At 41.0% G+C, this 14,057-nt stretch overlaps 1 protein-coding gene and 1 long non-coding RNA gene across 3 annotated transcripts in view; one reads left to right on the plus strand and one right to left on the minus strand.

The window, feature by feature from the left end:
• The window catches only part of LOC309378447, a 68,006-nt gene that overhangs the window by 43,561 nt on the left and 10,388 nt on the right, over window positions 1–14,057 (plus strand). The gene's annotated exons all lie outside the window — the stretch shown is intronic.
• The window catches only part of MTNR1A (melatonin receptor 1A), an 80,549-nt gene continuing 67,040 nt past the window's right edge, over window positions 549–14,057 (minus strand). For both annotated transcript variants that reach the window (XM_081926553.1, XM_081926552.1), the window contains one exon: window positions 549–1,609. In XM_081926553.1, coding sequence (XP_081782679.1) covers window positions 741–1,609 — 869 coding nt within the window. In that variant the 3' untranslated portion in view covers window positions 549–740. The remainder of the gene's footprint in view (window positions 1,610–14,057) is intronic.

Below are 14,057 nucleotides of genomic sequence, written 5' to 3' on the forward strand. Positions count from 1 at the left end.
TTCATCCTTGGTACTCATTGTCCAGATTATACACACATACACACACCTGAGTGATTCTGGAGGCTTTGTTCCTCCATCAAATTAAGTTTCCCTGTCATACAGAACTCTTTTCGACAACTTTTCATCCTATAGTTCAGCGATGTATATACTCTGATAATTTACCAGCAGTTCCTTGTATCTTTTTAAAAATTATTATTTCTAGTTACATGTACTTAGGCTTATGCTTTGCAGCATTAGATTATAGTTTACAAAGATTGGGGTGGTGCTTGGTTTGTTTGTTTTTTTAAAAATCCAAGTAACATTTCTTTGTTAGTTCCAATCCATCGCTAGTGCTTACTTAAATTAAACAAAAGATTTACAATGATTTGCTCTTTAATTCCATAATAGCCTACAGTTGTGTATCAGCGAATCACTAGGAATTACTCAACCGAAAGAAAAGAATAATTTCAGATATTAATTGCATGCTTAACTATCCCTCTGGCATTGATGGGTCTGAGGTGCTTAACTTTGGCTGGATCATGTCCACTGTATTGAAACATAGCATGTAGTGCAATAGGAGGAAATTTACCTTAAAAACTGTTACTTTGGCTCAAAAATACTATATATATAATCTCATCTGAGTGCAATTGTACATTAGAGGACCAGTGTCTCATTGCAGAGCTTGAACCATGAGGCTAATAGATTTGACATTTGAGTACATCAGAGTGTCTATAAATTGTCAGTTAACAAGGTTTCTCTTTTCACACCGAGTCAACCTTGACTAAATTGTTGTTTGTGATCAGTGGCGAGGGCTTGCTTTTCATCCTGTCGACTGCATCATTTGAGCTGTCCTGGAAGAAAACTCTTGCTGTACAAATTGTCACAATAATTCGTTTGTATTCTCGTCTAAAATTCTGGTTCAAAAGTCCATAGATGATAGCATTAAGGCAGCTGTTGAAGTATGCCATGTAGTAACTGGAAACAAACAACCACTCTGGAATTCGGGGAATTATTGTTTCAGGGTTGACAGCCACTGCAAGGCCTATAAAATTCAAAGGAGCCCAGCAGACAGCAAAGAGTACAAACACCACAAACATGGTGACAAAGTTCCTAAAGTCATGTGGCTTTAGTTTGGGTTTGTTGTCGGGTTTAACTCTCCTCCGTACCTGAATGACCAGGATCCATATCCTCAAGTAGCAAAATGTAACTATGGCTATTGGGAGCATGAAATGGAAAAACACAACAGCTATTGTGTATGCTGAGCTCACCGACTGGGAGAAGGTGCATGAGAAGATCCTGGCATCATACTGAAGCGACCCAACAAAAAGATTGGGCACAATGGCAACAAATGTCAGGACCCAAATAAGGATGACATAGCACAAAGAGTTCTTGTCACTGTACAGCTTGTCATACTTGAGGCTGTGGCAGATGTAGCAATATCGGTTAATTGCAATTCCAGTAATGTTGAATATGGATCCAATAACACTCAGGCCCATAAGAAACCCACTGATCTGGCAGTGGATGTATCCCAGGTTCCATCCGTTGTGAAAGATAGATGTCAGGACCAGAGGGTATGGGTAGATTGCCACAACCAGGTCAGCGATGGCTAGGCTGACAACGAAGACATTGCCTGAAAATGAAGCATACAGAAATTGATAAATTAACAACAGTAGGGTTTGTTTTAACCGAAGCACATTCCAGTTGACCTCCCAACTTCATACATCTATCTAACAGCTTTTGTACACGACAGAAGTAACACATTGCCTACATACATAAATAAGTCAGGGGTTAAAATCTGAAAGGGATACAGTGGGCTGTTCCACTTTGGACTGCAGGTGAGAGGGTGGGGTATCATTCTGAATGTTCACATATATTATAAACTCACTGCGGGGCAGGGGGAATAGTTCACTCCTTGCTGTGCTAGTTTGCTATTTGCAAGGAATTTGGTGTTTCTTCCTTTTACTTTTTTGGATGTGGTTGTTTTTACAAAGAAGTGCATTTAAAAAATCCTCACCACCACCTTTGCTGCAGTCTGAAGCCACCATGCCCATACCACGTTCCCCACCACTTTGCCCCCTCCCTCTTGGTAACTGGCAACCAATGTCAGGTTAGCTATGGCACACTGTCTGCTCTGCCCTGCCAACAACTACAGGTCTGAAGTCATAAAATATTTGTACCACCCTGTTCTGATATATGTGTAGATCCAGCCTGAGATGTTCAATTTCTAAGAATAGAAGAAGTTCATAGAACCAGAGAATCATATTGCTAGAAGCGGTCTTGTAGGCCATCTAGCCAACCCCACTGCTCAATGCAAGGAATCCAGTTATAGAGCTTCTGCACCAACTTCAGCTTGAAAACACCCAAGCAAGGGAGAACCCACACCATCCCTCTAGGTAACTAGTCCCATTACTGAACTATGCTGACAACCAACAAGACTCTTCAACCTTATTTAAGCTCATTAGATCTAGCCCTGCACTTTGATGCGGTAGGAAACAAGTTCTTGTCCTCTTCTATTGACAGCCCTTCAGGTATGTGAAGGGTGCTATCATGTCTTCCTTACTCCTCCAGGCTAAACATATCCAATACCTTTGACCTTTCCTCACAGGATGTGTTTTCTATGCTGGTGTCTAAATCCACAGTAGTAGGATGAGGAAGAAAAATCACAGGGAAGTGAGGGGGGGGGGTCTCTTGTACAGGCAACTCCCACCACTCTTCATCAACCAGCCAGTCTCTATCACACACCAAAATTCATCTCTAGCTGCAAGTAGCTATTCCTAACTAGTTGTGCATAGCTGTGCATAGCTAGTTATATCAGAATGCAATCTAAACCCGGGAGTAAGCTCCACTGAACATAATGGGCTTTACTTCTGAGCAAGCATGCAAAGGACTGCTCTCTCAGGTGTGCATCCAATGAAAAGCAATGCAATGCAGAGAGATGTCAGCAATTGCAAGGCCCCCAGTATCCACATTGCCAGCCAGCCTCTGGCTCAGCTGGTTGCACACAGCTCTGCATGACTGGAGCTTGGTCAGGGCACCAGCCTTCAAGCTCACCCTCTGAAATGCCACTCCAGCCATGAAGAGATAAGGAAACACTGTATGAACTCCACACCTACTCTAGGGAAGTTTTATTCATTTTACAGTTGATAACCTCTCCCTCAGATGTGGAATGCCTATTTTAGAATCCAGGTTCTATATATAAACCTGACTTGTATCAAAAATTCCATGTGCACATTAAATTTTAATTATGGGACAGGGGCCTGTGGGATTGACTTCTGATTAACAAATTAAATCTGGCGCTGCAGGTGGCCTTGCAAGAGAATGTGAATGGCTTCAAACTCAAGCATTCAAGCACGTGTCTTCCAACATATCTCCCCATCTAAAAATAGGTCTTACATGTTACATTATTTAGCAATTTTCACAAGGCTCTATTTTTGTTGCTCAGCTGGGAGAGTTATACAGCAGTCACGTTAGTGGGCAGCAGAGTGACTGCTTGGCAGAAGGTACAAGTGGAACTTGCCAGTCATGTAGGAAGGCACCCAGATAGCCTTGAGGGCAGACTGCTCCAGACAAAAGCCTTCTAACAAGACTTGACTAGCTGCTAAAGCCTGACCATCAAGCTAAAAATGAGGCCAGAAGAGCTGCTCATGAGATACCCCAATATTCAAGATCCCTAGAATCCTAAGAGTCCTCCCCACACATCCCAACCCAGCCCACCCTTATATACTGGTACACATTGAAGATATTCCCTTCCTTCTCTTTTTGAAACGTTAGACTGGGATTGTGAACAGATTACAGGGAGTGCCAGTCTTGAGCAAAGCATGATCCCCTTGAGTCCCCTTGAGTAAAAAGGGATTAGATGCTGCACAATCATGCAGGTGTTGGGTTTTAGAGACTTTGCTGAGGATTTATTTAGTGTGCTGTTGGGAGTAAATATTAGGGTTGGAAAGGAAGTTGATTATGCAAGTCTAATTATGGGAAAACTTTATAAACATGAGTTAAATCAAAGCCACACGTCTGATCGTTTTCCTACAAAGACTCTTGTAATTTTGCAAAGTGTTGACCACCATTCTTCCTAGGGAAAAATATATTGCATCTTAAGTTGAATAAGGTCCAGAATGTTAGGTTGGGAAGAAACTATGGGCTAAAATGCATTTTGAATTCTCTGGTGCCTTGTGAAGGCTTCAGATGCCAGGAACTGCTGGCAATATATTACCACTCATTTCAATATCTTCAATAATCACTGACGAACAGCACAATGTAATTGCATTCTGGTAGGTATTTGAAGTACTGTGTGCTGTGTAAACTTTAATCTGTTATGATATTTAAGATGAATAGTTTCTTGTCTTTCTCAGTTTATCTCAGCTAATCATTTTGGAAGTGTGCTGAGAATTTCACAGCCGTGTAGATTTTCATTTTTGTCACCAATATGGAGCATCCAATGCTAAGAAGTCAACATTGTGTTTGTTCTCAGTACGGCTTAAAACATGTGATGTTCACACACACATACACACACCATCCTCATACCTATATTGCTCAGGAATTCTAAAAACCAAAGAAATCAGTGCAGTTTTGAAATAAGCAGCTTAAATCAGTGAAGTTGTGAAAGGTTCAGTCTGCCTTCTTACATCCAACCATAGAGGACAACTTGCTCCTTGTTCTCAAGATCCACCATGAAAAATGTGGTTATGATATCTTAAGGTACCCAAATGCAAGGCAAACAGACAACTTACTAAAATATGTGGTAGATAATACACACCATATACTTTAAGATCACAGTTAGGCTGAGTAAGAAGAGTACATTATAGCTTTATTTTTCTGCCATTTGTCCAACAAAAATACTCCTTCAGGTGTTTCCCCACTCACAGCAAAAGATAAAGATAGATAGTAGATATTCTGCAATAGACAAGTTTACAAAACATGGCATGCTTTGGAATCCCTGGAAGAGTATGCACTTGCAATTCTCTTCTCGCCTACATGCATTCAACAGTGCTTGTGAATAAATCTTGTGCACTACTAAATGTATGCACAGAGGTTCTCCATGCCCAGCTTGGGAACTGGAAAAAGCTGAGAGCCTTCCTTTATTCCATAGAAACTTCTCCTACTTTGTGAATACTTCTTTATAGGAAAGCCTAAAGAACTCTCAAAAGGTTGCTGTTTCAGTGTACAATTGTTCCAGTACTCAAGAGCAGTATATTTCCATTTCCCATTAGACAAATCTGATATTATTCGAAGTCAAGGTGAACATATTGTTCTAAGTCAAGGCGCACAAGGTGCGTTTCCTCACATTCACATTATTATCTTCAGCATTCCTCCCTCGCTCTCTTGCTCAGTGACAGTTTTAGTTTGTAACCCCTCAAGGGGTAAGGCCAGTGCTTGTTTGCATAACTGAATAATGCATTCTGTACATTTGATGATACTGCAGAAATATCAAAAAATCTTATAACTGATGTATCTGTTGGAAGTGGAACTTCAGGGATCATTCAGTTTGCAGCTTAAGGGTTAATCTGGTTGTCAGTGAGCAAACTGGTCAAAAGGAGGTGGGGTGGAGGTGTTTCTTAGCAACCAGGGAGGTAGCATGATTCTTAGTGAGGTAGCTGTGAGTGCTTGTGTATGTGTCTGGGAGCTTTACTCTGAATATTTAGTTGATTCTAACCCAGTTCTCAACAAGGCCTGCCCCTAAAAGACTAAACCCTTCTGTTTCTTTCTCTTCAAGTCAAATACTGTTTTGTTTAGTTTGCTCTGTGAAATGTTGCCAGAATTCCTCTCTGGGGTCCATTTGCTTTAATTAAGTGATTCTGCTAACTGTATCATCATTCCTATTAAACACAACTCAAACAAAGCCATAATCCACACACAATATAACAAGGCAATTCTCTATACAGTGGAGAGGAAAGACTTGAGAGATCAGGTAAGCATTCCCCTTGAACAATCCCCTTGTGTAAGCATTGGAACTGCCCAGACAAAAACCACTACCACCATTCCTAGCCATGAAAAAATGGTTTCCATCAGCTAAATCATGGCATTGGTTTTGCCTCAGTGATGGAGTAACTCAGTAACTTGGAGAAAAATAGCCTGCATTGCAGGTGGAGCTGTGGGTTAAACCACAGAGCCTAGGACTTGCCGATCAGAAGGTAGGCGGTTCGAATCCCTGCGACGGGGTGAGCTCCCGTTGCTCGGTCCCTTCTCCTGCCAACCTAGCAGTTCGAAAGCACGTCAAAGTGCAAGTAGATAAACAGGTACTGCTCCAGCGGGAAGGTAAATGGAGTTTCCATGCACTGCTCTGGTTCGCCAGAAGCGGCTTAGTCATGCTGGCCACATGACCCGAAAGCTGTACACCAGCTCCCTCGGCCAATAAAATGAGATGAGTGCTGCAACCCCACAGTCGGTCACGACTGGACCTAATGGTCAGGGGTCCCTTTACCTTTACTATTGCTCAGCAAGGAGAGTTTTGCTTGCCAAGCACCCCTCTTTCCAGCCCCCTACCAGGAATAGACAGACCCATTCCCAGTCAATCACAGTTCTGCATCAGAATTTGACTAATTCTATCCTGACACATTTTCATGTGGATTTTGTGAAGTAGAGTACTACTATCATTATGCATGATAGTAGTCAACCGTGCCTGTGCGAATGCCTATATTAATTGTTCTTGTGATTGTTATTAATAACAACAATAGTTGCTAGCATGATCTGTACACCTCTCTAGTTTCTTGTATTAGAAACTGCTGTCCATAGTGCTCTGAAAATGCTTTCTATATACGGTGGTCAGTGTTATGGAAAATTTGTCTTACCAGAAAAAGGTTGATGGAACTGGATATGCATAGCCTGGATACGAGTTAACTGAAGGGACATGTGCAAGGGCTGTCACATCCAAGAGGGCAAAGATTTATTCTCTGCAACCATGAAAAGCAAGATTAAATCTAAAGGGTTAAAGTTACATGGGGGTGAATTCTGGCTAAACTTTAGGAGAAACCTATTGATGGTAAGTGCAGTACGGCAATGGAGTTAATGACTATAGAAGTCAACCCAACTCTGAGCTGGTGGTGGCCACAAAATACACTGTGCACCTTTAGTTAAGGCTGTGTGCAGCAAACCATGAATTTTATTGCCCCTGCTTCAATAAGCAAAGCAGGATCAGCCAGTTTGTCTCTCAAAATAAATACAAGTAGAAAAATGCAAGGGGGAGAATGCCTTTGAACATAAACCAAAGGGCTATATATAGACAGCTAAAGATAGTTTCATTTTAAATATTCAGTAAGAACACAGTTGTTCTCCCTCTGAACCTTCGCTTTAAGTTCACCATCCTTTTTTTAGATACACATGTAGAGTCTCCAGACCTGCTTTATTATTTAAGAAGATCTAACAAAGCAGAAAAACAACAAGGAAATTCTCCACTTAAGGAGCTAAAAATAGAAAGAACGCACCAACAGGAAAAAAATATGGGATAATTAACTCTGTGTATAAATTGAAGACAATCTAGGTCTGAACTTTTTATGTAATTGAAATCTGTAAGTAATTGTGACATGTGGGACAATAGTTCCAAAGTTCCACTTGCTACTATCGACTGGCAATGCATTTTGTTATGTTTTGTTTGAAATACACATCATTTGAACATAACTCATCACACCATCTAAGCCCAAGGGCAGTGTGGCCAGGTACAACTTGCTTCCTAAAGGCTGCATTCATATCTTCCAAGCTGTTTGAAATTAGTTATAAACGTAGGAGCTGCTTCTCTATTAAAAACAACAACTGCACAATAGATATTCTAAAGTGCTTCACAACCTCTCTCTACACAGAGAAAGAGACAGTCACAGGCCTCCCTCTCTGCCACTGTCACAACTGCAGCAATGCTCCCTCAATGTGCACGAGTTGGATACACACTGAGAAGAATTGTGCATACCAAATGTATGAGCATACAGCTCCTCTCTGTGACAACAGACCCTGACTGGGCCAGGGTCAAGTGGAGGAACTCTATATGCACATATAACTCCTCGTGTACATTAAATGTGCAGAACTTATGAAAGCATAGCATCAGAACACAGCCAAGGACTGGGCTGAACACATGTCCACACAGCCACATGGCCCTCTCCACAGGTCCCTTCTATGCATGGAAGAGGTTGTGTGAACTTCCATGCTGTTGCTGTGCTAGTCGAGATGCGGGTGCTTTGCATGTGCACCAGTAGATTCCTCACAAGCTAAACATGTGAACTGACTCAGTTGAAAGGTTTGGTATGAGAGGTGATAACACAACTTGTGTCTATGCTGTTTGCTTCTGTTTTTTTCATTCATCATTAGTTATATTCCAAATTTTCACACGTTATTTTAACTTCCAAAAGTTTCCCTTCTTGCCTCCACCAACCAAAGATGCTGCCTCCCTTTAATAACAAATAATTAAATAAACCAAAATAGAATAAAAAATAGCAATGCACATACAGAGTATGAAAATACAACAAAGAAACAGTCACCGAGAAAATAATGATACCACACTCAGGGTGATGAATTGAGCAGTGGGTATGATTCCTCAAACAGTTCTTTTCTAGATTTTCTGAAATTTATTTTCCCTTTGCGGTGTGTTAAATAGGGCCTGTTAGTGAGCTGCCAATTATAGGAGTTCTTGTATCCATCCCTTAATGTCTGGTGTGTTTCTGTGAGATTTACAGTATTGCTGTCAGCTTAGCTCTATTGAACCAACTCCCCATTATGGCTTGCTTTGTTTAATAGCTCATTTGCACATACAAGACACCTGATAATGGATATGAATCAGTGAACTGGCTGGTGTTCTATGGGGTGATGTGCCTACAATCAAGCAAGAACAGATCACTGACAGAAGAACATTTTAAAGTGGGATAGCAAAATGTCAGAGAGGTTCATAAACAAGGAAGCAAGTAAAATACATCTCAGAGACATTATATCCGCAACATGTCACTTACAATCTCATTTTTAATTTTCCTGAGGCTGTAATCACACATACCTAGGAGGAAGCCCTGTTAAACTCAATGGAACTTACTTCTGAGTAGACATGCCTAGAGTTTCACTGTGAAGTTTTAACTATGATTTATATAAGTGTTGGAATCAATGTTCAATTATGGAATTGGATTTTTTTTAAATGTAGGCTAATGATCCAATTGTCTCTGCTGAGGCAACAGGTCTATAAGAGTGAGCACGAGGATCCAGTTCCAGCCCTATCATGAGGCAGAGTGAGGCAGTTGCCTCAAGTGGCAGCTGCTGAGGTGGGCAAAGTAGCTAGGCCAGAGCTGTGAGTTTTTTCTGGGAGAGTCTGAGGCAGAAAAAAGCTCCAGAATTAGAGGCAGAAGCTGAAGCAGGAGAGTGGGAGGAGGGGGCCAAGAGACAGAGATGAGTAAGTAAAGAGTCATGGGTGTCTCCTCCTCCTGTTGTGACATGCTCCCCTTCCCCCCATCTCCCAGAACCAGAAGAGGGCTGAAATATGTGGAGCAGCGACAGGCTTCACCAGGTGTAGTCTCCAATTGCTTGGGAAAAGCCCTGGAGAGGAGGCGACTTAGATGGCTGTGGGGAGGTGAGGACTTTTAACATCAGCAACTCATTCATGGGAAAAGGCCTACCATGGATGAGCTGCTGTGCTCATTAGACCTGACAGTCAAGTGTGCTAATAAAAGAGTTAACTCCAAATTTGAATGGTGTGATTCACTGCTGGCCTGCTCTCTGGCACATGGTTATGGAGGTTGTCATGACAAACAGGAACATTTTAAAATATACCACTGCATTTATAGCTAATTTCAAAGACACAGGATGTGGTTGTTTTTTCTCCAGGCCCTTTTTGTGGCATCCATCAAGGCCACTGGACTCCACAAACATACATATACACCCTCCAATTTCCTTCAGCACAGAATCCGTTGCTGAGGGTTTTCTCTTTTGGAGCCCTAGTGCTCTCAATTTTCTCTTCAAACAACACAGTCATAAGATATCAAATGGAAAACAACTGGATAAGATAATTCTCCCTGCGAGTTTCACCTCAGTGAGTGCATTATTCTGACATTTAGCCACTTTAAATGTGCTGGAGGTAACCCAAGGGCACATAATAACAACAATGTGGCATCAAATATTATTTGATAAATGCATTTCTTGTCGGCATCTATCTGATATGATGGTTATGGGGAGAAGATTTATGGACAGCTAGTCTCCTAGGTACTTTTATTTTTCTTCAGTTCAACAAACACTCTTTGACTCCTCCACAGTAATTGCCTCAGGGCTGCAAGAATATTTTATCTTTAAACATCTTTATAACAGCAGAGGGGCAATGAGATTCTTCCTCGAGAAAGATTCAGGAAAAGGAAACCATCCAGAATTATATCAGACATTTCTCCAGCAGCAGCTTGAGTGGCCTTCTAGGTTAGGAAGACAGTCTCCTCCATGTAAATCAGGGTTGTGGAATCTGTGGCACTTTATATGTTGCTGGGGAACAACTCCCATCATCTCTGGTCCTTGGCCATGTTGACTTGGGTGGATGAAACAAGAAGGGCCATGCATTTCCCAGCCCTGATGTAAGTGGACAATGTTTTTTTCCATATATCTCTTTGTGTAAAACACCAGCTTCTTAACAGTATACATGTTAGGCCATCATACGGACACTTAGTGTGCTGCCACCAAATTTTTAAGGCTATACACGCCATGTACCACATAGAGTCTTAAAAATTATGTGGTGGCATAGAGGAAATTGCCTCAACTGCATATTGAGCCACCACAATGGAGTCTCATCATCACGTGATAATAGTTGTGGAGCACTTTAATGTAGATTCGGCACAGTTGCCATAATATGCAATGGTTCTCTGCTTTTTAAAATTATTTTAATGATAATTCACCATGTCTTTGCTATTTGATAGTTTGTTGCTTTTAAAGAACATGGAGAATGTTGCAGTAGCTTATTCTAGTCATCTATTTCCATTTGGAAGACAAAAGCAATTTGTCTGAGGCGGGAACTTTCAATGCTCTTTTTATGCTGGTTCTCCTTTGTTTGCATTGTTGGTAAATATGTTTGTTACCAGTGAAGATTTAATACTTATTTCAAAGAGCAATCCCTAAGGATATGCAAATCTAAAACAGTTTCCACATAGTAGTTGGCAGCATTTCCAGGAACGATGCATGAAGGCCAGTCCATTCAATAAGTCTTAGGAGCAGGAACTGGACTGGTTCTATGACTGTGACATAAAAAATAAAACCTAAAAGATATAAAGTTGCTGCTTTTGCAGGCTGTGCTGCCAAGAACTGCAACAGGTTTGGGTTATAGTGATTGCAATGTTTTGTTTGGGTTTTTTAATGCTATTGAGCTCAATATTTGTTGTTGGAAAAGTTGGATTCAAATATTAAATTCAGCTAGCTGATTCAGAATAAGGGCTCAAAATTACCAGCTTTTTCTTCACAAAAGATTAGGCTATAGAGAACCTAAACAGGTTAAGCAGAGGATAGAAACAGCACTTGAATGTGTAGAGTTGGATAATTGCAAGTACTGGTCTCTGGAAGGGACAAATCACATGGATCTCAAAGCTTCATCTGGGATGCCCAAGTGTCCTACTTTACAGAGGATAGTTCACTATGAGAAGGGTTGTCAGTCTTCAGTCCTCCTTTTGAGGAGCTATCAAGGTCAGTTTGAAGATGAAAACCTTAAGAAGGGTGAACAAGGTACAGTCGTACCTTGGTTTTCAAACACCCTAGTTATCGAACATTTTGGTTCCTGAACGATCGAAACCTGGAAGTGACTGTTCCTGTTTTCGAACGTTGCTTTGGAAGCTGAACGTCCAACAGGGCTTCCACGGCTTCCAACATAGAATTATGCCAATTTGATTTAGATACACACTTTCATAGACTCATAGAATTGTAGAGTTGGAAGGGACCACGAGGTTCACCTAATCTTTCACCCAACATGTGGCTGAGATTAAAGGTCTCTTGCTTTACCGACTGAGCTAGCCCTCAGCTTCCATATCGTCCTCCTTTTTCTTTCTTTTTTTTTTGTCATACTTAGGTGACAAGCCTAGCTTAGACTGAAAACACTTAAGGAAAAAAAACACTGGTGAATACTCATGTTGCAGGTATTTGTTTGCTTATATACATTTTAGGCTGATTCTCCACCTGGAGACCTTCAAAGTGAATTGCAAGATAAAAACAGATGAAGTCTGAACAAAGCAAAATAGGTGTAAAATATAGCAAAGAATCAGGAAATCAGCCTCCAACAACAAATACAACAATAAGGCAGAGCAGCAACAAATCATTCAAAACCAAAGGTCTTTAAGAGCATTAGAAGGCCCATAGCATGGAGTTCACAAAGAAAGGAGGTTCCACAACCTAGATGCTACTGCCAAGAAAGTGCTGTCCTGTGTCACTGTCCACATCTCTGATGGAAGTGAAACATTAAAGCTGAAGATCTTTACAAGGAGGCTCATATGGGTGAAGAAGGAAGGGATGTTGCTCGGTGGTAGATGTCAGGTTCAGTCCCTGACATCTCCACATAGGTCTGGGAAAAGACTCTGGTCTGAAATCTTAGCACGCTGCCGCAAGTCACTGTCAACAATGCTGAGCTAGATGAACCAACGGGCTGCTTTGATATTAGGCATCATCCAATGTTTCTATATAAGTGAGTCCTTTTAGGGAGTTTGCTCTATGGACCTGGCTAAGGTTAGCACTGAGAAGATCATCGTACACTGTGCATCAGAGATATTTGAGCTGTAATATGAGAAATAAAACCGTTCACATTTTGGGTGGGAACAGAATGCAAATGAGCATCCGGAAGAGGAGGAGGAGGAGGAGGAAGAGGAGGAGGAGTTTGGATTTGATATCCCACTTTATCACTACCCTAGGGCATTTCAAAGCAGCTAACAATCTCCTTTCCCTTCCTCCCCCACAACAAACACTCTGTGAGGTGAGTGGGGCTCAGAGACTTTAAAGAAGTGTGACTAGCCCAAAGTCTAGCTGCATGTGGAGGAGCGGGGACGCAAACCCGGTTCACCAGATTACGAGTCTATCACTCTTAACCACTACACCACACAGGATCTTAAGAATCAGAATTAATGATGGTGTGTGAGAGAAATAACAAACTTCACATGGTATAGGCTACCTCCTGCCCAGGTGTATATTGAGGAGGGAATACCATAGTGATTTGTTGGCTTTTTCCGCTCTGGACATGAAACCATTGCATGAATCACTATCTCAACTTCTCAAAACAATATGCCAGGTTTCTTTTTTAAAACAGGCTAAACAATAGATTGCAGAGATTCGTTCCAATATAACATTAAGGCATAAGCAGCTGTTAAGGCATACTGAAGTGACAAAAATATTCTTTAACTGAATGGGACAGAGGCTCTCATACAATCCACTTCCTTTTGCATTGCTTGTTAGAACAAACTGGCTAATTGCAGTCATCTTCCAAATTGCAAGTATGTGTGTGGGTGTAGAGAGTAGTATTACACCAAGAAACATTTTGCACTCTGTTTTTCCAGAAAATAAAAAAACACATCTTAATTAACCACGAACCAAACCACATGAACAAAGAAGGCAAAAATGTTTATAAAATATGATGTGATGTAATAAGTAATAATTTAAGAAACTATACATATATACTAATCCAAAATATTAGTATTTTGTATTGTACTAAATATTAGTATTTAGTATCCAAAATATAATCCCTGCATTCCTGTACCCGTGAAAATCTACGAAAGCAAATATCTCACCTCTACGGGGAGGAAACCTTCCAGCTAATCCAAAATATCAATATACAATAAATAGCACCGATGGCCTCAACAACATTACAGTGTGGTGCATATATATGAGAAAGTGAGGCTGTGCTGTTATAAGTCCTGAGCATGTTTATCTCAAAGGTTCTTCTTCAGAGGATTTTTTTGTTTTTCTTCCCACTTTTGACATCTAATCCAAATGGTAGATAGAACAACAACACTCAAGTGACTTTATTGACTGTACCTCACCAGCAGACAGTTTTCCCTGTGGTGGGAAATGGGACATGGAACTCCTGCTTTCTGAAAACTGCCAAATACTATGCATACTTGACACTTGCTGGAATATTATGCTTTAGAGAAAGATCTGCCAACTCTCTCCTT

The sequence above is a fragment of the Podarcis melisellensis genome, assembly GCF_964234715.1.
Source record: "Podarcis melisellensis genome assembly, chromosome: 9".
NCBI lineage: Eukaryota > Metazoa > Chordata > Lepidosauria > Squamata > Lacertidae > Podarcis > Podarcis melisellensis.